At 41.1% G+C, this 25,791-nt stretch overlaps 1 protein-coding gene across 1 annotated transcript in view; it reads right to left on the reverse strand.

Annotated features, from left to right (window-relative positions):
- Positions 1-204: 204 nt before the first annotated feature.
- The window catches only part of LOC134500312 (hexokinase HKDC1-like), a 37,685-nt gene continuing 12,098 nt past the window's right edge, over positions 205-25,791 (reverse strand). The window contains exons 4-18 of the mRNA XM_063307535.1: positions 25,279-25,398; positions 23,934-24,029; positions 22,996-23,095; positions 22,343-22,526; positions 20,631-20,786; positions 19,564-19,797; positions 15,496-15,800; positions 13,652-13,800; positions 13,396-13,515; positions 12,249-12,344; positions 9,485-9,584; positions 8,577-8,760; positions 7,390-7,545; positions 5,578-5,811; positions 205-859 (exon numbers count right to left, since the gene is read on the reverse strand). Of these exons, the coding sequence (XP_063163605.1) occupies positions 715-859; positions 5,578-5,811; positions 7,390-7,545; positions 8,577-8,760; positions 9,485-9,584; positions 12,249-12,344; positions 13,396-13,515; positions 13,652-13,800; positions 15,496-15,800; positions 19,564-19,797; positions 20,631-20,786; positions 22,343-22,526; positions 22,996-23,095; positions 23,934-24,029; positions 25,279-25,398 (2,379 nt within the window). The 3' untranslated portion in view covers positions 205-714. The remainder of the gene's footprint in view (positions 860-5,577; positions 5,812-7,389; positions 7,546-8,576; positions 8,761-9,484; positions 9,585-12,248; positions 12,345-13,395; positions 13,516-13,651; positions 13,801-15,495; positions 15,801-19,563; positions 19,798-20,630; positions 20,787-22,342; positions 22,527-22,995; positions 23,096-23,933; positions 24,030-25,278; positions 25,399-25,791) is intronic.

The following is a 25,791-nucleotide window of genomic DNA, read 5'->3' on the forward strand; positions in this document are numbered from 1 at the left end:
TTTTGCTTCCTTTGATGGACATCTGTTGGGGATGCTGTAATAATGGATTCCTCCACTGGGGGAGGGGATTGACTAGATCAGTGTTTCACAACCTTGGCAACTTGAAGATGGGTGGACTTCAACTCCCAGAATTCCCCAGCTAGCATGCTGGCTGGGGAATTCTGGGAGTTGAAGTCCACCCATCTTCATGTTGCCAAGGTTGCCAAGGTTGAGAAACACTGGACCAGATGATCTCCCAAGATCCCTTCCAACCCTTATACTCTATGAAAAAAACACTGCAGTGGATAAACAGCACCAGCACTTGACATACAGCTGTGCTATATTATACCTACTCTCAAATTATTATTCATGCAGTAAAAGGATATTTTAACATGAACAAGGAATTACTAAATTAGGAAATGGAGGGGGATTGTATAAATACACTTAAAATAAACCAATTTCTTTAAAAGAAACATATGTAACCCGGCTACTCAATATTTTGAATTATGTTAGGCATAGTGAAGAAATATCAAGTATGGTGTTGTGAATAAGGCAGCTTAGGACAACAATGTCCAGAGAAGGCAAAACCTTATTGACATGACAGATTGTATCCTGAACATCTTTCTGGCCATAAACTGCAGAGATGGACCATTTTAGACTGATCAGTGCCGCAACTGCATTTGCAGGATCCTTTATAATCGATCCCCCTTGCCCACCCAGGTCTGTAAGATCAATTTAATTTTCAGCAACTTGGTGCATTCGTTTAGCAACAGCTGTAATTAAGGCTGCTCCCTTCCCACTTCCATCTTCAGACAGCATAAAGGTCACATCGCACTGCGGTGCCAGTTCTTTCACCGTTTCTTGCAAAATCCTAGAAAAGCTAAACATAGAAAGAAAAAACACAAGCAAATTTTGACATATTTGATGTTTTACATACTTCAGTTGTAAATGTAGGTAGTAGACAGGTTGAAGAAACTGTTTATGTTGCAAAGACTGGGGAGAGGGAAATGCAGTGTGCATGGAATACTCTGAATGGCTTGCAACCCCCTCAGTCCAGTGAGGGAAAAATCCTACAATGTGTGCCCAAGATAAAAGGGCAGATTTTGCTCTCACCTCAAATGTAAGATAGTATTAGACAGATAATCCTCACTTAACAACCACAATTGGGACTGGCAAATCTGTCACTGAGTGACACAGTTGTTAAGCAAGACATCCCATGACCCTGCTGGGCTTACAACCTCATTTCCACTATGGTTAAGTGAATCACCTGCAGTCATTAAGCAAGAAATCACGTGACCGTGACTTGTGATTTCACTGCCAGCTTCTCCATTGACTCTGCTTGTTGGAAGCCAGCTGTGAAGTGCTCAAGTGGCAATCATGTGACTGCAGACACTGTGACAGTTGTAAACACACACTGGTTGCAAAGTGCTTGAATCTCAATCGCATGACTGCAGGGACGCTGCAACAGTTGTGAGTGTGAGGACTAGTCATAAAGTTACTTTTTCAGTGCTGTCACAACTTCGAATGTCACTAAACAGGGCAGTCATTAAGCGAGGACTACATGTTCATTCTCCATAACAGCAAAGGATTTAAGCATGGTGAAGATGTGACTTTAGATGCCCTGCTTCTCAGCTCCTCCTCTACTAGCAAATACAAGGGGAAGTGGGGTACACATAAGGATTCCCTCTAAGCTCTTCCTTTACCTCTCACTCTGCCAGCCCTTGTTTACAAGACTGTTAATCCCACGGTCCACTTCCCTGTCCGTGTTCCTTTCTGACTTTCCTCCAGGATGTATGTAGCAAGTCAAGTGCTGAGCTTTTTCACTTTCCTCACAAGGACTCTGGTAGCACCTTTTCCTATTACCAAATTTTATCAAAAGGCATAATTTAATAAAATTTGTTAGAAAAGTGCTACCAGAATCCTTCCAATTTTTTGCTACAATGGGCTAACAAGGCTCTCTTCCTACAAGGTCCACATTCCTCATATTTCCTGTAAATAAACTTTCTTTTCATTAAAATTATAAAAGCCTTAGGCTAGGCAGAAAGAGGAAGGTTCCCCCCCGCCAAGCTAAAAAGGTTTCCTGTTCCCTGATATAATGGAAAAGTGGAGGGATGCACTTGCTTTGGGAAGGGCTAACCCTGACACTAGTGTTGCACACACCAAACACCAATACATTTGCAAACTGCACACCACCCTTGGTTTTGCTTTGGGGGCCACAATACTGTAGAAAGGAATATAAAGGCTGACTCTTTAAATACGGATTCTTCGCTTCAAAATCCGGGTACCTCAAATCAACATTTTCCAAACTATTCCTCCACATAGTGTCACCTCTCTCATAACCTTTCAAATGAGCCCAGGCAGGACCTCACTAGTGACTTGAAGTATCTCTGGGTATCCCTCAGCCATCACTGAAATAATATGAAGCCTCTTCTCTTGATGCAACAATGGCCAAATGATGTTTAAGTGACTTGTAGAGATCTTGCTTCCAAAGGCTCTCTGGGGATTGTACCCCAGAGAGATGCACCCATTGGAGATATACTGGTCCAGGTTGTGCAATACATTTATGAGGTCATAGGGTACAAAATAAATATGAAACATGACCTCTTGGTGGAAGAAACTTCCCACTGAACAAACATTCCACATGTAACCCAAGACAGATTCGTCTGGGGCTTTATCAGTTCCCTTCAACCAGTTAACACCCCCATGATGTGAATATTTCTTATTGGTGAGTCAGTAGACTGTCCTCGCTCCTGAGACTGATTGAACATCCTAAGGAAGCCCCACATGAAGTCCCATCTCTGTTATGGGCTACGGAATACAATGCTGTCTCAACCAAAAGATACACTTACATTTATATTATATTTTCATAATATTATAGATAGATAATATCAGGACTTCAGAAAAATAGTAACTAAGCTTGATAAATAAATTATTTAGTTGATTAAGTAATGTTGGCAAAAGTTTTTAGGCTATTTTCAGGTGCATCAGTGAAGCAGAACACCTATAAAATATTCATGATGCCCTTCTAACAATGAAAGAGATATTACATTTCTTTAACAATAAGAATTCGTACACCATCTTCAGCATGACAGAAGGCTTCTATTTTATGGCTCTGATGACGTGCACATTTATAGAAATTTCCATTCATTAAAAGGTACATGACAATTGAATTAGAAATTCCCTTTTCCAGATGGATGGCAAGAGAAAAATTGACATGTGTATTAAAACTGTGCAACGATCTGAATTTGAAGAGGAAAAGGAAGTTGGAGAGTGTATGGTTGTGCCTGTCACATCTATCGACAAGCGGCATCACTTTCAGGATACGTTGATTTAAGGAAGAGCTAACTAGTGTGCTCCCATGTGCCCCAGATAAATTTCCCCCTTCTAATCCTGATTGCTCACACATATACATATCTTTTCTCTTAAAAATTAAAAAAATAGCACAATCGTATGACTATTTTATTGACTTACTTATTTAAAAGATTGATATGGCCACCCGTCTTATACAATACAGCCCGAGGCGGCTAACAACAGCAACACAGTAAATACAACAAGAACCCAGAGAATTAAAACCATCACACACAACCAAGGCACCATAGCAGTCCCAGGCCATGTGGACACATGCTGGACTCAACTCTCATCCTGGCCCAATGCCTGGGGGGAGAGCCAGATCTTCATGGCTTTCTCGAAAGCTAAGAAGGTAGGGGGCCTCCAGATCTCAGGAGGAGGTTGTTCCATAGGGCGCTGCAGAGAAGGTCTACCTTCTACAGTAGGTCCTTTCTGAGGACATTGTTTCATGGAGGGGACTCTGCCCATCATTTGAAAAAGAGCGATACTTAATTACAGTATGTACCAATGAATGTGCTATTAATATACTGTATATAGAAAATGCTTTGCTACCTTAATCACACGTAGCAGTGGACTTCCTTCATGTTAAACATAAGCTTATTCTTGAACTGGGAATATTGCAGCCAAAGCAGCAAAACCACATGCCAGGAATGGAATCAGCGATCTCAGTGGAACTTCACCATTTACAAAAGTGCAAAAAATCCGTGGGGTGAAAAAGGATGACGGGGAAGCCAAAAATGACCCATTGTGAAAAATGCACATTTTTAATTGTGCATTTTTAATTTAATTTCTCTTAATTTTTAAGCGAAAAGATATGTATATGTGTGAGCGATCAGGATTAGAAGGGGGAAATTTATCTAGGGCACATGGGAGCACACCAGTTAGCTCTTCCTTAAATCCACGTATCCTGAAAGTGATGCCGCTTGTCGATAGATGTGACAGGCACAACCATACACTCTCCAACTTCCTTTTCCTCTTCAAATTCAGATTGTTGCACAGTTTTAATACACGTGTCAAGCTTTCTCTTGCCATCTTCCGCTGCTACATACATCGTGAAAATGGGTGTTTTCACCCATTCTTCAGTCTGCAGAAAATCATGCTAGCAGGAAGTTTGCTCTTGCCAGAGGTATCTACAGTGGGGGGAGGCGGTCAAAAAAGTCAAGATGACAGCCACATGCATGTGATCAAATTCCTGCCCTTTTTCACATGTGTGGCATGGCTGTGGCTACCATCTTGACTTTTTTTTTACCATCCCCACACCCATGGACCCCCCTGACTCTCTTCAACATCAGACCCTGTCCTGCCTCTGTTTCCAAATCCTTCAAGGCCAGAGTTGACCAAACATCATGAAGAACCTAGAGGAGACAGTGGGAAAGCAATGAATCAACCATTAAGGGAGGAAAAACAGCAATTCAGTCCTGAGAAAGCAGAAAGTATGAGAAAGAATCTCAAAATAACCCCACCTTGATTTTGTTCAGCATAAGATGGGGTAGACAGAAAATCTGAGAGGCTTCCAAGATTTGGTTATTATACTCTACAACAACAAAGTGGTATTCCTGGACTCTCTACGGTGTCTGTTTCTTGGAGGGCGGATGCTGCCCTTGGATGGTGTCAGAATAAGGGGGGAAAGATCAGGCCTGCAACTAGGGTCTGTGTCACCCGGGGCAAACATGGATTCCACGCCCATTTTGGCACCCCCCGCGCTCGTTTTGGTGCCCCCCCAGCACTCATTTTGGCGCTGCCCCAACGCAGCACCCGGGGCACGTGCCCCGCTTGACCCGCCCAGTTGTGGCCCTGGGAAAGATCAGTAGAGTTAAGGGCAGCTTAAGCCTGCCTCCCTCACAGGCTGGGGCCAAAATGAAGGCCCTGTTATGGGGACATAGCAGGAAACCACTGGGGCTGTAGTTGAATGCCAGTGGGGAAGGCTATTATGAGGAGCCTAACCAGGGAAAAAGAGGGAAGCATGGAAGGGGATCAGGGGAGGAATGAAATGGAGTATCCCGGGGGGAGGGGTGTTTCATTCTCTGCTGAGGAGTGTTTCCCATTTCCTTTCAGGTTCTGCTTGTATGCAGCAAAACTTTTTGAACTTTTATTTTCATCTTAATGCAAAAACGTGTAATCAGTTCAGAGGTGCAGCATGAAAAAGGTTTCGGTCCTTTTTATTCCTATCCAGCAAGCAGAATATTTCATTGGTTCTTTACTACCCTTGAAAAACGAGTCCCTACAGCCAAAGAGATGCTAAGTACTCACCGTGGATGTAGCTTATACAAGGTACCGTCCACTCCGACAGTAGTTTTGAGGTGCTCAAGTTTCCTGTTGTCACGTATCTTCTCCATGACAGCAGCCAATCCGGCCCCACAGAGCTGGGCAGCTCTTTTCGAAACACAACCGCACACTTCTTTCACAATGATGCTGTCGTCACAAGTCCCATCCAGCCCGAGCTGTTGCAGGATCCTTCTCACTTGCAGCAGGGCAAGGCAATCACTGTGCTCAGCCAAAATTAAACAGACACTTCTGGTTAGCCAGTAGCTGTTAGGAAGAACTAGAAAGCTGCATTTCTGTTTTTTAAAAAATATTTGGCTGGGGTGTAGATTTTGTCAGTTCCTTAGCACTAGAATCTTCTCATCTATGACTATGGTTCCTATAAAACAAGGATTTAAGATTGATTGATTGATTATATGCCATCAAGTCATTTTTGACTCCTAGCAACCAGAGGCAGATTTTCTCCATGATTTAAGAATGAACTCTATCTAAATATTGCATGCTGCTCTTATCTTATTTCACAACACCTGAAATACAACCCCAAATAATTTTTCGAACATTAAGACAACATTGCCATAACCAGCAGAAGAGAACCTCTCCTTGTCCAGATATTCATGAACTGGAGCTCCCGGGAGTCACAGGAAGCCTGGCTGATGAAGAAGATGACCAGGAACTGGTAGTTAGCAAAATCTGGAAGGCTACAGATTTAAACCTCCTTTGTACCACTATAGTAAAGGTAAAGGTTTCCCTTGACATTAAGTCCAGTCGTGTCCAACTCTAGGGGGCGGTGCTCATCTCCGTTTCAAAGCCGAAGAGCTGGCGTTTGTCCGCAGACACTTCCGTGGTCATGTGGCCGGCATGACTAAACGGAACGCCGTTACCTGCCCGCCGAAGCGGTACCTATTAATCTACTCACATTTGCATGTTTTCGATCTGCTAGGTTGGCAGGAGCTGGGACTAGCAACGGGAGCTCACCCTGTCACACGGATTCGAACCGCCGACCTTCTGATCGGCAAGCTCAGCAGCTCAGCGGTTTAACCCGCAGTGCCATCGCATCCCTATTGTACCATTATACCTGATGCCAATCCCAGTGTTACCGGCCATAATTATGCAAAAAGTTTCTCTTTGTTGCTTGTGATTTGTAAACACAAATTGTTAGACTACTTCTGATTTGAACCCCAAATAAAAATATAACTATAACTATAACTATATATATATATAATGAAATCCCCACTAGGTGACAATACCTACCAGACTTTGGCTGATCTTGTAAAACCTAAACAGGTTTGATCATAGCACGAAATCTCGGGTCTTAGGCTAAACTGGGAAGTCAGAAATAATCCCAGAAGAAGGCAATGGCAAACCACCTCCATATGGTTGCTGAGAAAACTTCATGGATGTGCCCATGTACTCATCAGAGGTCAAGGTCAACTTAACTGAGCCTTTTTTTTTTTCCCATTCAAGTCAGATCTGACTTCTGGTGACCACACGGACAAGCCAGTGCAGTTTTGTAGGCAACATCTGCGGAAATGGTTTAGCTTTGCCTTCTTCCTACGGCTGAGAAGTCACCTCATTGACTTCTACACCTAAGGCAGGACTAGAACTCATTTTCCTGCGGCTACTCCAGCATCTTAACCACTAGACCAAACTGGCTCTCATAACCAAGTCTTTATCTTTTATATAAGGAGAATATATAAATAAATCACGAACCTCATTCAGATGTTTGTTCTTTCTTATGAGACAGAGAAGTAGCAGGTAGACACCGGAGAGAGAATGTTATTTGTGCAACACAAATTGTACCTTTCAATCTGGGATAAGTATTTGGTTTCAAATATTCCTCTTCTTCTCAGCGATCCTGAAATCTGGCCTCTGAACAAAAGTCCTCTCTTCGTCAAGTCTATCAAGATCTGTCTCACTATTTCACCCAAATACATTCCACTGGTCATTTTCTCATATCTGTTTAACACCAAAGAAAAACATCTGGATTTGAACAACACCAAGTATATTGTTCATTATTACTGTGCATAAATGGACTTTATGTACAGGCTGTAATAAATTTTTTTCTAAATTTTTCCTTGTTTTCCCCCATGTAGATTTGATGATAGTTACAGAACAGCCAAAGTACTCTTGTCAAACAAAGAGTTGGTAAATGAGATATAATCTTAGCTATTGCTGTATTTAATATTTTAATAATAATACTTTAATATTGCTAGTGCTATTTTACATATTTTCATTAGAAAACATGAAGTCATTGTGAAAACAGCTTTGGCTAGATAGCATGTAAAGATTTATTACTATATTACAGTTCACTACACTCAGAGATTACTATTCTGTTCCAACATGCAGAGGATTTTTTTAAATCATATTTCAAAATACGGTGAACTCTACATTGTAGATGAGAGGGTAGTCATTGACACAAGATGAGGATTTTGATTATGTTTGTTCAGGGGTGTCCACAATGGAGGTAGGATGGTCAGATGACCCAAACTGTGTCGAGACACACAAGCCCCATCCCTTCTCTATTTGCATTGCTACATCACAACGTGGCCTACATCACAAAGCAGCGTGACACTGCAACACTGCTTTTGTCAGTGAAACCCTGCAGATGCCACTGCAATTCTTGTTACGTTTTTATAATGCTTCAGACAACATTAGATGCATTGATGCAATATCCACTTTAAGGATACTAGCTCATAACATACTATTTAGTCTTCCTGGTTTTTTTTATTATGGCTTTGAATAAAAAACACATCTTTCTCCTTCTTCCTCTCCAATGGCTTGATGCTCATTTGAGCTCTAACTGCAACCAACTCAGCCTGCATGTTGCCTTGTGGCGATGGATATTGGAGTATTCCCAACTGGAAAAGACAGATTATTTCTAATATTTTGCATTGCCTGCTTGGTTCTAGCAGAAGGCCATGAGTTCCCAAGAAAACCAATAATCTTGCTTGAAAATTTTGGAGCAGCACTACAACACCTATCCTTACTTTTGCTTCCCAGGGTTCAGAGAGCCCGAGTCCACTTCTTTGTCGTATTTTGTCCTGAAATTATCAATGCAGCCATTGTCACCAAATCCTCCCCACTCTGTATTGATGCACATTCTGCCTTCATCTCCTTCTACAATTTCTATATGCTTCATTTCTTCCATATAGCACACGTTACTGCCTGTTCCTGAAAAAAAGGGGGAAAAAGAGGCTTTAAAACAGGGAGAAGAAAAGCATGAGGAAATCTTTGTTGAAATGCATTTGATTTTCTCTCCGTGGAAGTTCAAATGTAGGAGATGGAAAACCACAGTTGCAGAACACAAAACAATAACTCAAGAGTTGTTCAAATGGCTACTCTAGAAAGACTAAGGCTACATATCTGGGCTGCAAAAATCCAGACAATCTCAAGATGGCAATACAAAATCACAAAACTCTAACTCAGTGTTTCTCAACCTTGGCAACTTTAAGATGTGTGGACTTCAACTCCCATGCTGGCTGTGGAATTCTGGGAGTTGAAGTCCGCACATCTTAAAGCTGCCAAGGTTGAGAAACACTGCACTGTTGTCATCTATAGGTCAGCTGGACATCTGCAGCTCAGAGGGAGTAGCCCTAAAAAAGTGCCCATTCCTTTAATCAATTTTAAAACTTATATATGTGAAGTAAAAAGGAAACACATCGATTACAGTCCTCACTAAGCTAAATCAACATCTGTGGATCTTATTTATTTATTTATTTATTTTTCAAATTTTATCACCGCCCAGCTCCCTCCCAAAGAGGGACTCTGGGCAGTTTACAATTTTCCTTTGCAGACCATCAGTGAAAACTAGCATTATCCCATTTATCTATATTCCTGCTGCTCAAGAAGGTTAAAATGTTGTGTTGTTGTCTGCTATATATTTCTCTCATTTTACCTGCAATGAGGCCAATTTCACAATGTGGATCTTCATAACCACACGTCATCATTGTCCCAACAGTGTCATTTACCACAGCTACGATATCCAAATCAAATTCCTGCAACAGAAATTGAGTGAGGGAAGGCCAATGTTGTAATGTGTTGCGTATAAGGACTACATGTACTTGCAAAAATGCTTTACAACATCTGAGAATGATCTGATTTGAATAATAATTTAAATCACAGGTGGGTCATTTGCATTCTTCTGTTCTACTGTATTTCACTTTAGCAGCTGGTAAACAAAAATGTCCATAACATTGAAGCAGCCCTTGAAAAATCTCACCAGGCACTTACAAAGGTAAAACAAGTTCAGTTCAGCACAAAGTGTTTCTAATTGTAGAGTGAGGTGGAGATATTCATTCCAGCCTCAACCTCTCCAGTCTTGGCTACCCAGCTTTGATGGAGCAAGTGTGCAAAAGATGCACAATTGACTTTGAGCAGAATGACAGTGTTCCATCATTCCTTACCATGGGGCTCCATAATGGAGCTCAGCCACTCTTCAGAACTTCTACATCAGTGTTTTTCAAACTTGGCAACTTTAAGATGTGTGGACTTCAAATCCCAGAATTCCTCAGCCAGCATGTCAGCCAGCAGAATTCTGGGATTTGAAGTCCACACATCTTAAAGTTGCCAAGTTTGAAAAACACTGTTCTACATCAACACTGCTTTATATAAAGCAAAGTGGGCAACCTGTCACCTAAGAGTTGCTCAGGGATTTTGGCAGGAAAACTTGGCATATTTCCAGATCTTTGTGACAAATGCTAGCACAAATCACATAATAGTTTTGTTTGTTTGCATAAAGAATTCTTGGATTAAAATGATCAATTGCATAATAACAAACTGACATAAAGCAATTTGCATAAGGTGAGGGAAATCTGCATTTTTAGATTATGTTGGCTGGGTTCTAAGCAAACTGGTATCTATTACCATCTTTACTGGCAATTCTCAATTAGTTATTCCTTTTAGTCAGAAGTTTGGAAGAAATCAGGAAACTTGCCCAGCAGTCACTGACAATGAATCCTTCTTTCAGTTTATTGTCCATTTTCTCTAAGGCTTACATGTTGCTGGAAGGCAAGAAACTGATTCACATTGTGGGAGTTCCATAATCACAAAACTTGGAAAACAGTGGAAAACTAAAGGACAACCTCCTCTGAATCAGTGATACTAACATGCACTGGAAGGTATTTTGGTTGAAACCCAACAGCTTGAACAACCCTACAATTAAATGTACATTTATTCAGATATAGACACAATTTATTGGTTGTAGCCAAGAGCGTCAAAGTCAGGATGGTAGCCATAACCACACAGTTAAAGCCCTGCTCTTTTTTACAATCATCACATCTGCATTTACTAACAGATCCCCTCAAAGAAATATTGAACATGAATATTTTAAAATGTTTACGTTGGAATATTCCCAAGTTTCATTTTTGTTTGTTTGTTTGCTTTTGTTTTAGCTCTTTGCTTATTTTCCTTTGGGTAATTCCATATTATTGTTATTGTTTAATTTTGTCCTGAAGTTTTGTTTATTCATTAAAAAAGCAGTTAATCATAAGGAAATTGGGAAAAATGTGTTCCTCATTTACAACATTGGAAGGCCTGAAGAGTGCTATGGTATAATAAAACCATGCAACTCAATTTCTTTCTTTCTTTTTCATATTTTTAGTTATTTTACTGTTACTGTCCCATGTATTTATTTGCTTGGTGCCATCTATACATGCAACATTTGTAGAATAAAAGGACATGTTGCCTGGCTTAGGAGCTTACAGCCTATTCAGAGGATAAATGGGGCAAGAATGCGTAGCCAACTGATGGAGGATAAGCATCAGGTGTGCTTCTTGGAAGACGTGCATTTTGAAAAAGAAACTTAAACAAGGAAGATTGCCAAAAAACCCATCCAAGGATGCACAGTTGAGCAGAAATGCCACCTGTAATATAAGGATGCCCAGCAGGTGGCAGCACCAAATTAATCTTAGCTAATTTTGTTTTGTTTTGTTTTGTTTTGTTTTATTTAAATAATGCTAGCATTTTCTTCCATAAATCTGCCCAGGGATTAAAAACGTATTCTGGCCCAGAGCCTCACAACTACTTTTTCTTCCGAATAAATATAACCAGATTGAGGAAGTCGTTTCTAAAATAAAAAAAGAGGGAACAATGTAATGTGTGGTTGCTGTGCACATGTCAGTACTTGTATGAGTGAAGCAGCTATTCAGGAGTGTCCACAGGGAGGAGGTCAACACAGTCAAGATGGCAGCCACAGTCATACAATTGAAACCCCGTCCCTTTTTGCATCACAACACACATTAAAAAGGGGTGGGGCTTCGATTGTATAGTTATGGTGACCTTGTTGAACTTTTTTCACTTCCCCCCCACCATGGACATCCTGCATCTATTTATTAAAGCTTCCCATCTTTTCTCAGACTTCAACACGTGCCTGAAAACGAAGCCCTACAGTCATTTTAATGAGTCCACTGCTCAAAGCAACTACCGCATTTTTCTCACCCTGCAAAGACTTGATAAAAGATGGGCTATTTTAATGTACAGCAGAGAAATTCTGGGTCCCTGCAAATTCTAAAGAGCTTCCTCTGAATCATTTTCAAAGTGCATAGGACCCTATGACTTACAGATTTTTCTTAATGAAACCAACCCACTTGATAGGAGAATTGCAGTAGACAGTGGCTCATGCTCAGCCTGGTGGTGGGGTTTAGCTCATGCAGCCTACTTACATTTCTCCGTTTTATGGCTTCCCTTAGCAAGTCAACAACATCCTCCCCTTCACAGCTGGTTGCCTTGAAACCTTTTGTCCACCCAACAAGAGCCCCCTAGAAAACAAAAAGTGACAATTAAAAGGTGTTCACCAATGGAAGAGGAAAGAGTTGGATCACCCAAACTCAAAGCTGGCTTTACATTTTCAGGAAGGGCTCATTTCCACAAATTACATTTTAGGAGAATGTTTGAATAATATCCAAATTTACTTCCTGACAGAGAATGCTACTCCTTGGAAGAAAGAGCAGGAGGGTTACGCTGTTCCACCTTTCTTTCTGTGATGAAATTGACTTTCTGCACAGCGCAAAGTCTGGCACCCTCTGAAGAAAGTGTTAGACCAATTTTTAGAGACTGGTCTAGCACAAGAGCACCAAACCTGTGTTTAAGAACTGATCCAGCATTCTTTCAAAAGAAAAACCCATGTTTATACAGAGCCCACCTGAGACCTGACAAGTCTTTTGGGAAGCACTGATCAGGCACTGTATCCGTAGATGCCTCTCCACAAACCAGGTCAATGGCCTTTCCTGCAGCCAAAGCCAACAGCTGTGAAGGGCAAAGCCTGGTGACCAGTAGCCATTGCAAGTTGCGCAGATCCTAGCCCCTCACCATCTCAGCAGTTCCATGATCAATGACGCATGCTAAAGCATGTGTCCGTGGCAGGAATTGTGTCAGGAGAAGAGGGAGAACGTGAAAAGTGGAACAGCAGAGGGTAACTTTAAACTCAGCCCAAGGTATAGGCTTGGGATAGGGCAAAGGCAGTGTTCTGAAGTGTGGGAGACAAAGTTGATTCCCAGGACACGTCCATGCCGTGGTTGGGTTGGTCAGAAAGAGCCCAGCGCTGCGTGTGTCAGCGGTTCCCACCTAAACATGCCTTGTTCGAGCAAAATTAACAAGAATGCCCATTACTTTTACACACTGCAGCACTGATTTTATACAGTGTCTCATAATGCCAGTGCTCAAGATCTTTCTAGGACTCTGCTAGAGATGATCTAACAGGAATGAAAGCATTACATCTATTAAAATGCATGTTCTTAGGCAACAATGGGCAAGGATTAAACCAAATTAAGAATAGAAGCAAATCAATGAGCAAAATCTCAGCCTTCTTACCTTATCAATACTTGTTTGCCTGCAGGGGAAAGAAAATGTAAAGCCAAGGGGGAGCCGTGCACCTTTTATTCCCATGTATTCCAAAAAGTCTGCAATGCATTGGACAATGTGATCAAATAGCTGGAAGGAAAACAATCAAAAATGAAAAGCAGCATTTAATACCGGTATTTTAGATACATGTGGATCAGCAAGAAGCCCTGTTAGACTGGAGTGGCATATAAGTCCCAGAAATAAATAATTAAGAATTAACTTTTACCTCCTCTCCTGTTCCTTGCATAATTTCCAAAGGAATAGCAAATATTTTATTGTATATCCGAACCGATTTGTTTCTTCCGCTTCTGATTTTGACAAGCAAAACTCTGAAATTTGTTCCTCCAAGATCAAGAGCTAAGAATTTTCCCTTTTCTGCAATAGAAAAAAATCAATCAATATTTACTGAAGTCCTTCTCAATTGCTTAGAATGTTCCTGTCCAACTTGCAGACTATAAATCGTCTCAAAAATAGCTTTTCATCTGTGTAAGACATACTGAATTCTAGGCAAATTTGCTCTCAAGTAATTACATTCAGATGTAAGCAATTCATATTCAGATATAGCTCCAAGTATGCAGTTGACCAATTCTCGACCATTCTCTCACATGCCCCCAGATCTTTCTAGGAAGCTAAAGTTTAGGGTACATTAGAAACATCTGAACTTTCTATTCATGATTTATAGCATTTTAGCACTTTTAGACCAAGGACACATCACTTTTTTTTTTTATGGCTGGGTGAGGTCCCATTGAAGGCATTTTGGAGGGCAACAGCTGCAGCAGAATGGGACAATGATGAGGTGGGAGGAGCGCTCTCACGGAACGAAGGCAAGTTTTTTGTTTTCTATCTTTCATAGTTGAAAGAAATTTTGAGGGTTTGGTTCAGTTAAGCCAGTGTTTCTCAACCTTGGTAACTTTAAGATGTGTGAACTTCAACTCCCAGAAAAAGGCTGGCTGGGGAATTCTGGGAGTTGAAGTCCACACATCTTAAAGTTGCCAAGTTTGAAAAACACTGGGTTAAGCATATCCTAGGGCTGATACTATAGTGGTTGCATTTTTCTGGCCTCAAAACAGAGGGAACACTGCCTCAGATTTTATCCATTGTATCCAGATGACCTCCAAAAGCTGTAAAGAAGATATCTAGTTGCTACATGTGGCCCTAAGGCTTCAGGTTTCCCATCCTTGTTCTGGAAGTCCATATCACTTTGCACACCATGGCTGCTGAGAGATAAGTGTGGGGCAAAACGCTGGGTCAGTCTCCATTTATCACTTAGAGAATTGAGTATCCAGGGGGAAAATGCACTAAAATAAAAAATGCATTGTTTTTCAAAAGCAATAAAACTTGCATCACCAGGAAGTTCAACAGAAATTTAGACGCACATATTTCAGAATGATATATACAGTCCATCTTCCCTAAATCTCTCAGAGCAGAGAGATACAGATATTATATTAGGTCATTCCCCCATGTATGGGATTTTTCATAACTTCCACCACCACCCCTTGGCATTTTTGACACTCATCCCACCCCATGGACATAGTTGGTACAAGTAGTCCTCGCTTAACAACCACAATTGGGACCGGAATTTTGGTTGCTAAGCAAAGCAGTCATTAAGTGATCTTTTTTGTGGCAGTCGTTAGGCAAATCACTGCAGGCATTAAGCGAATGACATGGTCATTAAGCGAATCACATGGTTACCCATTGGTTTTGCTTGCCATAAGCCAACCAAAAAGGTCGAAAATGGCGATCACATGACCATGGGATGCTGTGGCAGTCATAAATATGAACCAGTCGCCAGTGCCCAAATCATGATCGCATGACTGCAGGGACGCGGCAACAGTTGTAAGTGTGAGGACCAGTCACAAGTCAGTTTTTCCAGCACCACTGTAAGTCCAAGCTGTCACTAAACAAATGGTTGTTAAGCAAGGACTACCTGTATGTAGTAGGCTGCCTAGCAGATAGTTATTCAGTTATTGATTGCTCCTGGTTTTATGGATTTTTTTCAGATTTTTGTAAATTGTCTTGAGCTTATCAAAGTGGGCAGCCTATAAAATTGTGAAAGAAATGAGGAAATACCTGTGCCATCTGGAGTGCCATGAACAAACGTCGGCAGCATTTTCACAGTGGCTGTAGGATGGGTTTCTTTCTTCAGGCCATGCTCCAGTTCTGTCCTCATTTTGTTCCTTACCTCGATGAGATTCTCTTTGGATAATTTGAAAGAGGCCAAGACCGCGTCAATCTGCTTCCGCTGAGACAGCAGTCTGCATGCCACAGCCGTGACCATGGCCGCCCCCTTCCCACTTCCACTCTCCGAAAGCAGAAATCGAACATCACAGTTGGGCACCAGCCGTCTGACTACTTTGTGGAGACGCTTGGCATACCTGAAAGGAAGATCAAGGAGATGCCTGCACTTGTGCCAAATTTAACGCAACTAGTGTGCAACGTCAGCAGCCAACACCGTTGCCAGGTTCTGGCTGTTCTTGCCAACATGATGAAAGCGGTGTCACAGCAACGTCTTGCAAGCTCCCCCACTTTTAGGTGGGACACAAGACCCTGCCCTCCCTGCAGACGCTCTGCTGTCAGCAGCAGAATTGGGGGGAAAGAAACAGAGGGCGCATCCTCCTTCTATCATGCTGCAGTTTTTCAGGTCAATCCCTGTTTGTCAGATGAGATCATTGCCTCCCCCAACACAAGAGGTTTGTGGACCATTTATTTGTGTGCTTCTACAGTACATTGTTTTACGCTGTAAAATCTATCACATCTGTAGTCCATCAAATCCCATAGACAGACAGACAGACAGCCACTCAGATATTCAGATGAGCTCCTTCATTTTCAAAATACATCCTTACTACACTTCTCTTCCTTTAAAAATCTGTTGAAAGGAAGGCTTTTGATCTTCATCTTCTGCCAAATGTTAAAAATGAAACCTCAGTGGCTGGTTTTACACAAGAACAAAGGCTAGGTGTATGCAACAAGGCTATCGGAACTGGATTTCTCCCTCCCTCCCACGGCAGTTCTTCCAGCTTCCTAACGCTTTGAGAGACAGGATCCAAAAGTGTCCCCAACCTCCCTCGGCACCTCCCATCCCGTACCCCATTCTTCACGAACCATGGTCACCCACAGCATATGAAGAAGAGCTTCCACTGGTCCCTCTGCAGACGCTTATATCTGGATCCGGCTTCTTTTAAGTGCTTCTTTTGCTGCATCAGAATTATGCCTCATTTAACTTTCTCCCTCAGTAGACAGGTATTAATCAGCAGAGCAAAGTAAATGCAATTTGCTCTTGTTTCAACCTGTTACGGGGTAACCAGAGATGGGGAAAATTTCCAGACCACTAGGCTTTTTGATTCCGAAGCCTTCACAATGCTTCTTAAATCAAAATTCGGTTGAGTTTCTTCATTTTTTTTTATTTTTTAGATCTAAATGGATAGCAAAGACTGTAGTCATAGGCATGTCTGTATTTTTCTTGACCAAGAGCACAGGGATCAACATTCAAGGCTCTCTCTTGACATCTCCAATCTAGCCAATATTTAATTATACAAAAGATTGTATATACAGCACATTCTTTTGGGGGTAAACAACATTAAGCAAAATGCATACAGTGAGTAAGGAAGAGCAAGCCAAGGAAAATGAGGTATGTGATAAGGAAAGTAAGTATCACTATATCTAAATCACCATTTTTTAAACTTGGCAACTGTCAGGACGTAGAGTGAAGAACCATGCTGAGATTAGACGCTTTAGCTCTGGTGTTTATTGTTCTGCTCTACAATGCAGAATCCTGCTAAACTGAGAAAGCACCAGCAAATTCCTACCAGAAAGCTCAGAAAGCTAAGGCGGTTCTCTTCTGGATTTCTTGATAGGGAGGCAAAGAGAATCAGTACTGCACATGCTTTTTTCCCCCTGGAGAGGGCCCCCCTCTCCTGCATCAGCATGTCCATAACAGCAACTTTAAGATATATGGACTTCAACTCCCAGAATTCCCCAGCCAGCATCTGAGGAGTTGAAATCCACACATCTTAAAGTTGCCAAGTTTGAAGAATGCCAATCTCGATTATACCAGTACCATTCACCCTGCCGCTCCTTGCATACCATCATTGCCTCCACCACATCTATATACTGCTTCGCTGCCATCCCCTCTTCAAACATCTCACTTCTCCCTTTTGAGGATCTCAACTCCATCCAACTACAACGTCCTTGGACTTCCTCTTCCTCTCAACTCCTGCAACATTGTCCTTTTTTTGGTACTGATATAGAAACGAATCTTTTCCGGTCCCTTGTCCACTTCTATGTTTTTATACCTGCTTACAAACCACAAGTAATACTTTAACTGCACTGTCTTGTAAGAATTTAAACAATTCTGCTGGAATGTCATCAACTTCTGCAAATAGCTGTATTCTCTAGGGTCCATTAACTTCAGTTTCCAGAACAGCTGGTTTTAATCTAGTGAGCAACCATTGTATGTATTATTGATTTGGAGATTTCTAACATAACTTTCTATTAAACCTACACCTTCACTTCCCAGCATATATGCATCAACTCAACTGCATAAGAACTGACCACCTTCATTCAGATGTATACCATCCTTCTCCTCTCGTACTGACTCATAACAATTTCTCCTTCTTTCACATCATTCATTAATTCATGCTCTCAACTCCTCTTACCTTCCAAACTGTTGTTTTCCATCCCACGGTCACCACCAGATGGGCCATGGAGATTAACCTCCGTTGCCCAATATGGCTTTGGTTCAGCAAGCCTTTCACATAATGCTTTTTAGTAGTACAAAGAAGGTCTACTCTAAGTTATGAGCCTTCACCAATGTGTTACCATGCAGCATTACTTGCAAGTAAGGACAGTATCAGTTTGGGCATCTTTTGGCCAATATGTTACATGCTCAAGCTATTCTTTGCAAGCTAGGTCCTAACTCTAGAGACAACCTTGTAAACCAACTTCCTGTTGCCCACAGAAGTACATGCAACATACAGGATGTAGATTGCACAGGCTGTACAAAAATTTCTTTGTGTCTTGTCCTTGAAAAGAAAATAACTTGCTAGCTTCCACAGATATACATGCGTATACTCACCCACCCACACACTTCCACACACACTCTATGTATTTGCAAGCAACTGCATAGATTTTGAAAAGCTGCAATCAGGAATGGTGCAGATGGAAAACTGCACAAAATATAATAAATGCACATAAGGGAGGAAGGAGTATTAGGTATGTGTGCCGCCTTGAGTTATTTATAAAAATAATAAAGGTGGGATAAAAATAAAATAAAACAAAATAAAACAAAAACCTCTGTTGTTAGTAAAGCACTGTGCCTGTATGTCAGAAGTCTCGGTAGCTACAGACTAGGACAACATGAAGGCCAAATGGCATTTGAAGGGCCTTATTCTGAACAGCAGTGCCCTGGTAGCGTGGCAGCAACTAGGCTGTTGGACGGAACAACAGCACTGCAAGTTCTTGCCGCTTTGATCGGAACGACAAAAGCAGCATGGTGGTTTTAAGCTGCAAGCTCCACCCATCCAATGTCACGGCACACATAGAAAAGGGCCGGGGCTTGTGCGACAATGCTCTTCTCATGACTCTGACCTGCTTTGCGACCCTCAAAGACGCTGGGTGGGAAGGCAGATGAATTCCAAGCCACACACACACAGGTATCAGGAGACCGGACATTCCACAGACAAGACCCAAAATCAGTTGTGGGGAAGAAAGAAGGAATGTGAGAGCCCCTGCCATTTTAACTGCATACTGGTCAAGAATTCCCTCCAGTCAGAAACTGTCCCATGGGCTGTACAAGCATGGCTGAGGCTCCTGACCGCATTGGGAACATCATGATGCATAGGGAAAAGACCGATTTTCCCCATTAAAAAAAAATGACAATGGGGAGAAATATGCATCACATTAAAAATGGGTTGGCTATGGAGTCAGGAACTGCCGAGTTATCTGCTGCTGGATTAAAACTGATTCTGGAACTGATGCAGCCAAGAAATGTTGACAGATTCTGAAGCCCATCTTGGCTGGTACCACTATATCTGCCTATCATTAAACTCACTGGTATATCATTAGACTGAAGCGTGGCATGCAGTTGAGCCACCCTCATCCCACGGCTCTCCTGCTCCACACTCCTAACGTCGGACTTACTGTGGATGCATCTTGTACAGGGTCCCATCTATTCCAACTGTGGTTCGGAGCCTCGCCAGTTTCTTATTTTCACGAAGCCGTGTCAGTATTGCTGCCAAGGCCGTGGCGCAGAGGTTGGCTGAGCGAAATGAAACAATTGTGCAGACATGCTGGACAGCAACACAGTCCTCCTCAGAGGGGTTCAGGCCCAGTTCTCTCAGAATTTCTTTCGTGTTGCTCAGGCCCTCTTTATACCTGATCCCCAACCAAGAAATTAGAAAAATGGGATTTCAGTTATGGGAAGGAAAGCCAAGAGCTCCTTCTTGTATACAAACACTGGATCAGCCAGAGGTATAGTGACTTCATGAAAGTTGATGATGCATTCTGTGAATTATGAATGATGCAGCAGGAGGGCCCTTTCTGAATGCCGTTTGATCATGCATTCATGGCTGCCTCCTTGACTTGTTTACCCCCCACCCGCACCCCCAGGAAGCCCTGCTATTGTAGAGAGTCACAGAGATGACTTTGGAGAAGCAGTTATGAAGATTTCTATAAGGCTGCTGTAGCTGAAGATGGAATTATGTTGTCCTCAAATTAGTGTCAGCCAAGTCTAGGTTGTGGTATTTTGCCACATGCAGAACAGCAATTGTGTTTTATTACTTTCCCAGTTCAAAGTGCATAGTTATCCAAGTGAGCACCTGACCACCACCACCCAAAAATTCCACAAATACCTCCCTCTCTCTCTGCCAGGAAAAATCCCAAGATTAAGTCAATCAATCAATTACTGATTTCTTAAAAAAAAGAAAAATCTGCTATTCTTGCATAAACACCAAAGATCCGTTGCCTGTGGCCCTAATGATAGGACCAAAGCCCAAGCCTGCTGCTTACAGCAGCCAACTCACTTTGGACTATGTATTTGATTAGCTTTCAAGAGACTGGAAGGAAACATTTCCAGGGAAATAATTGTGTTAATCCATGACAGCAAAACTCCCAAGAGTTTTGTTGAACAAATATACATATAATTTTATATGCTTACAGTTTCAATTTTTAAGTACCAAAGACTAAAAGAATAGATTCAAACCTCTTACTTTTCCATGGCGGCCACATGTTTTGTCTCAATCTTGCCCTTAGTACAGAGAGCTGTGGATAACTTCCCACTGAAAAGCAAGCCTTTCCTTGCCATTTTTAAAAGGATAAGCCTGACCAGTTCTCCCAGATATAATCCACTAATCATCTTCTCAAACCTATATTCAAAGAGAACAGTCAAATGTCAGGGATATCCGGGGAGAGATGTCCAAAAAGTCACGTTGGTGAAGCTCTGTCCCCTTTTCATGTTTTATGTAAGTTGCATTCAATCTTCCATCACACTATCACAACTGCCATCTTGACTTTTATGGAAGCCCCTGCCCCAATAATTTCTTCAAATCCAATTAATATTATTAGAAGAGCAGTTATATAAAAGATATCTTAGTATACAGGAGAAGCAATCATCAATCACTTAATTTTTCAACATAATAAATGCCGATTGTCAGACATTGAACATACAGAAGGCTGTTCATTTTTGTGACCATGTGAAAGATGCAAAACATATTTGTATTCTGTAAATTTCCATCAGCCTCATGTAGAAGAATATGATTAAGGAAGTCCCTGTTCTTGTTCTTGTTAAAAGCAATAGGACTGCAAATAAAGTATACAGCAAAGCTGAAGGCTTTGGGGGTCACAGGTGGCCTTGAGCTGGTGGAGCACCAAGTGTGAACTGCGAGTTTGAAACTTCCTTTTCCTAATTTCAGCTGAGCCATACATTGTTGGATCACCATGGACAATCTTGTTATCTCTCACCCCCTGCCTTGATAATGCTGTGCACGTTACTAAAAGAATGTATTTGGTCTTTTAGCTATTCTTCTAGATAAACCAAAATGTGCAATATATTACACCCCAAAGTCAGGAGCACCCACTGGTGGGCCCAAAAAGTCAAGACGGTGGCCGTAATCACACAATCCATGTTTTCTATGCATGCCACCCTTGCAGTACATGTTAAAAGGGGGCAGGACTTCAATCATGCAGCTGCCATTTGACTTTTTTGATAACCCCTGCTCAGAGCCACACATGGTCAATCAGTAGCATGTCTGGATCTGCACTCCAAAAGTAGCAGCTGTCAGGATAAGAAGTGGGTAGGATCAAGACAGAAAGTAAATTTGATTTATTTTACGTTTTAATTTGCACACTGCAGCAAATTTGGGGATACGCAGAATTCTCTGGATAAAAAATGATTATGACAATGCTGAAGAAGGAGGGGGAGGAAGAAAGGAAGCTGATTATACCTATTAACAAGAGCTGCCCATTGTTCTAGCCCTTCCCACTTATACCCTCAATTCAGCAGAACATTTCTTCTCAAAATGAAAGGTTTCTTTGAAAAACATGTGTTTCAAAATATAGACCTGTCATATTTTGGAATTATTCCAGTGATGGCATTTTTGCATTTCAGATAGGTAAGATGCCAAATGTCTGAAATGTGTCAGATTGTGGTCAGTTTAGCTTATGTGAATTACTGTTCACAGTTGGTTTTTTTTTTAAGCTATCAGTCTGCAAATCGTCTTAACCAAAAGCCGGTATAGATGTCTTTAAAAGGGCCTCTTTGCTCCCTTGGAATGTAGAGCTTACCAAATTATTTGGACTCCAGCACTTTTATATAGCATCTCCACCAACCACACCAATCTTTGGAGTTAGACTTATTCAGTCCTATTTCTGTTCCAATGTATGCTTAATTGCTACCTTACAACAGCCTGGCAACTCCACTTACAATTGTTTTCCAGGATTCATAGACCCCGAGTCAATCTCCTTGTCAAACTCTGTCCTAATATCTTCCAGAGATTCATCATCTCCAAAGGCCCCCCATTCGGTGTTAATGCACATCCGGCCTTCATCACCTTCCACTAGATCAATGTTGCTCATCTCTTCCATGTAGCAAGCATTGGTGCCTGTTCCTGCTCAGCCGTTACATTTTGAAGGATGGAAAATATGGAGAGATGAATAAACAGCTTAATTCGCTCCAACACCTCAATTTAGGATGCTTTTTAGAACTATATGCATTAAGTACCGGGTAACAGGATTGCTGGGGGAGGCACAGCTTGAAACAAATTAAATTCGCAACTTCAACAGTACATCAGCCAAGGGCCAAGAGCCAGTGTCCAAACAACCATGTAAAAACCACAATTAACAAAGATGCTCATTTTCATCAAAACAGTGAAAACCTCCGCGGTTAATCTCGTTTTATAAAATAAATGGGTTAAATTAGGCATAATGCCGAGACTGAATTATTAAAAGATTTTAAAACGATACCTGTAATTTTTTCTAATTAAGTCCAGTATAAACCCAATGGTTACCATTCTAGAATATAAGTCTTAACTTCAGCCAGTTTGACCCTGTCTTCTTACTAAAAAGATATAGACTTACCAATAATGACACCAACTTCACATCGCTGGTCATCATATCCACAGGTCATCATTGTTCCCACCGTGTCATTGACCAATGCCAAGACTTCTATATCAATGTCCTAATGGTACAAATACAACAGAACAGTAAAGTAAGATCCATTCATTTGTTTGTTTTGGAAAAGGCAGTGAAGTATTTTCTACTAATCAAAGGATGCAGTAATATGTGTACAGTTAGATTATTAAGAGATTCTGTGATATTTTACAATAATATCTATGCATTGTTCATATTATAGTAGTGAATTCATTGGTAAATGATTTTTTTTCTTTTCCTTTGTATTTTTAGCTTGTACTTTTCCTTTTTTTTAAAAAATACATTTTTTTAAGATTAAGGATCGTTTTGCTACAAACAATAAAGATATAAAGATTTTTTAAAAAATAAGTAAGATCTATTCAGGATATTACACAAGTTTTTCTATACAATCAACATTGTTGTGTTATGGGACAGAGCTGATATGAGCAGGATCACTGGTATTCCCAGATGGCTCCAGATAATTCACCATGAGTCAGGAATTTCAACAATGGCAAAAAAAAAGTCAAATTATCAGGCTTCTATTGCAAAGAAATTACACAAATAAATCAAAGTGTAGGAGAAACCATTTTGAAATAAAGTAATGAATGCAACCATTTTTGTGTGTGCCAGATTCAGTATGCACATCCAGTGAAGTTTGATAGCACCTTTTCCAACAAACCCATTTTATTAAAAGGCGTAAGCTTTTGCCTTTTTAAGCTTATGCCTTTTAATAAAAGTCGGAACAGCTGCCACCAGACGCCTGATTTTTTTCCACTGCAGACCAACACAGTTCTCCTCCTACCCAGCAGGCACATCAATAAACAATATACACATTGCAGCTGAAACACAGTTAGATTATTAAGAAAACGTATCAGTGCTGAACTTGCCTTGTGCTTCCTGAGGGCTTTGCAGAGAGAGCTCACCACATCGGTCCGTTGTACCCCCCGGACTTTAAAATGTTTTGTCCATGAAAGAAGGACCCCCTACCAAAAGAGCAATCATTTATTGTTCTTCTTAGCGATGATAAATCAGACTGCATTAATGTAAATCCATGAACATCTGTGACTGCCGACTCAGCAAAAGTGACTTGATAAAATCATGTTTAACTAATGGTGCATTGTTCAAAAGAAAATGGAGCATGACAGAAAACTCCAAACTTCTTCCTGCTTTTGAACTGCAGTTGTCAAACTGAACAAGTCCTGGGTCTTAAAGTTCAGTGATTCCTGGAGGAGCCCACTTTCCCTATTCTATACTAGTTTCAGAGACAGAAAACATGGGATTTTGGCACAGCCAGATTGACTAGCACTGAATGGATTCCTTTGCCACAAAGATCAAGCACCATTCATTTCTTTTCAGACAGGGGTACAGATAGACGGCACGGATTGGCTGGCCAACGTCCTCTCATCTTCAGCCTGCTTTCAGATTGTTTTAAAGCAAGGTTTCAGACCAGATCTGGCTGAAAAACTAATTGATATATCATACTGTTACATTAGCTTGCACACATTAAATTATTTGGGCACAGTACGTAATTTGTTACCAAAAAAATTATCAACCATGAGGACTCTTTCAAGCATAATAAAACCAAGAGAAACATCCAGTTCCCAAGCTTTATGATCTACGTGTATGTGTGTACCTTTGATTTAGACTTGACTCCTGGCAATTATATGGATGAATCCACAGTTTTCTTGGTAACATCTTCAGAAGTGGTTTGCCCTTGCCTTCTTCCTAGGGCTGAGAGAGAGGGACTGGCCCAAGGTCACCCAGCTGGCTTTGTGCCTAAGTTGGGACTAGAACTCACAGTCTCCCAGTTTCTTGCCTGGTGCCTTAACCACTACACCAGCCTGGGTTTCACTATAATATTAGATCAGATTAATTATGACCCCATGTCTACATTTGGGACAGATACAGTATATCATACATACATGGTTATTGGTGCACAATAGATTTAAGTATCGATCAAAGTGAATATTTGTAGCTCAGGGTTGAACTGTGGAGTCCTTGGTGCTCTCTGAGCCTTGTTGTTTTCAGTGCCACTGAAGATGTTGCCTAGCCTGACAATGAAACGTCTGCAAGAAAACAACAAGGCTCAGAGAGCACCAAGGACTCCACAGATTTACGTATCTGTGAATATAGGAATGCCATTGTATTTAGAGCACCTACAAGTGCTTATCTCTAGAATCCTAGTTAATAATTTTACTCTGCTTATAATGCGACAAGTAGAATTGGACTTACCTCCTCCAATTTATTCTGCCTACATGGAAAAGAAAAGGTAAAACCAAGAGGTAATTTCTTATATTTTATGTCCTTTTTCTCCATAAAGTCTGCAAGGCAGTTGGCCACATACTGAAACAGCTGGAGAGAAACACGGGCCAAATATTATTTTAATGAGCCAGTAATACCACATAATGATTAATACATAATGCTTTCTGCATGTGCTTCCCAATAAAGGTTCTAGGCAGCTCACACTGAAGAGGAGGCAAAAATAATATTATCAATTACCTATATAGTTAATTCTTTTTCCTAAGCACGTATACAAAACTTGAAAGCCTTGAATTCAAACACATCTTCCTACGTCAGTGCAACTGATTTATTATTTCACTAAAAATTAGTATTTATTCTCAAAAACAACCTCTAGATAATTCTAGAGAGTGTAACCTCTCAGAATTCTTAGCCATCAGGAATTGACTAGACAGACAGAGCTGTTATCCTACATCATGTCCTCCTCCTAGAGCAGTGTTTCTCAAC

The sequence above is a fragment of the Candoia aspera genome, chromosome 6 (assembly GCF_035149785.1).
Source record: "Candoia aspera isolate rCanAsp1 chromosome 6, rCanAsp1.hap2, whole genome shotgun sequence".
Taxonomy (NCBI): domain Eukaryota; kingdom Metazoa; phylum Chordata; class Lepidosauria; order Squamata; family Boidae; genus Candoia; species Candoia aspera.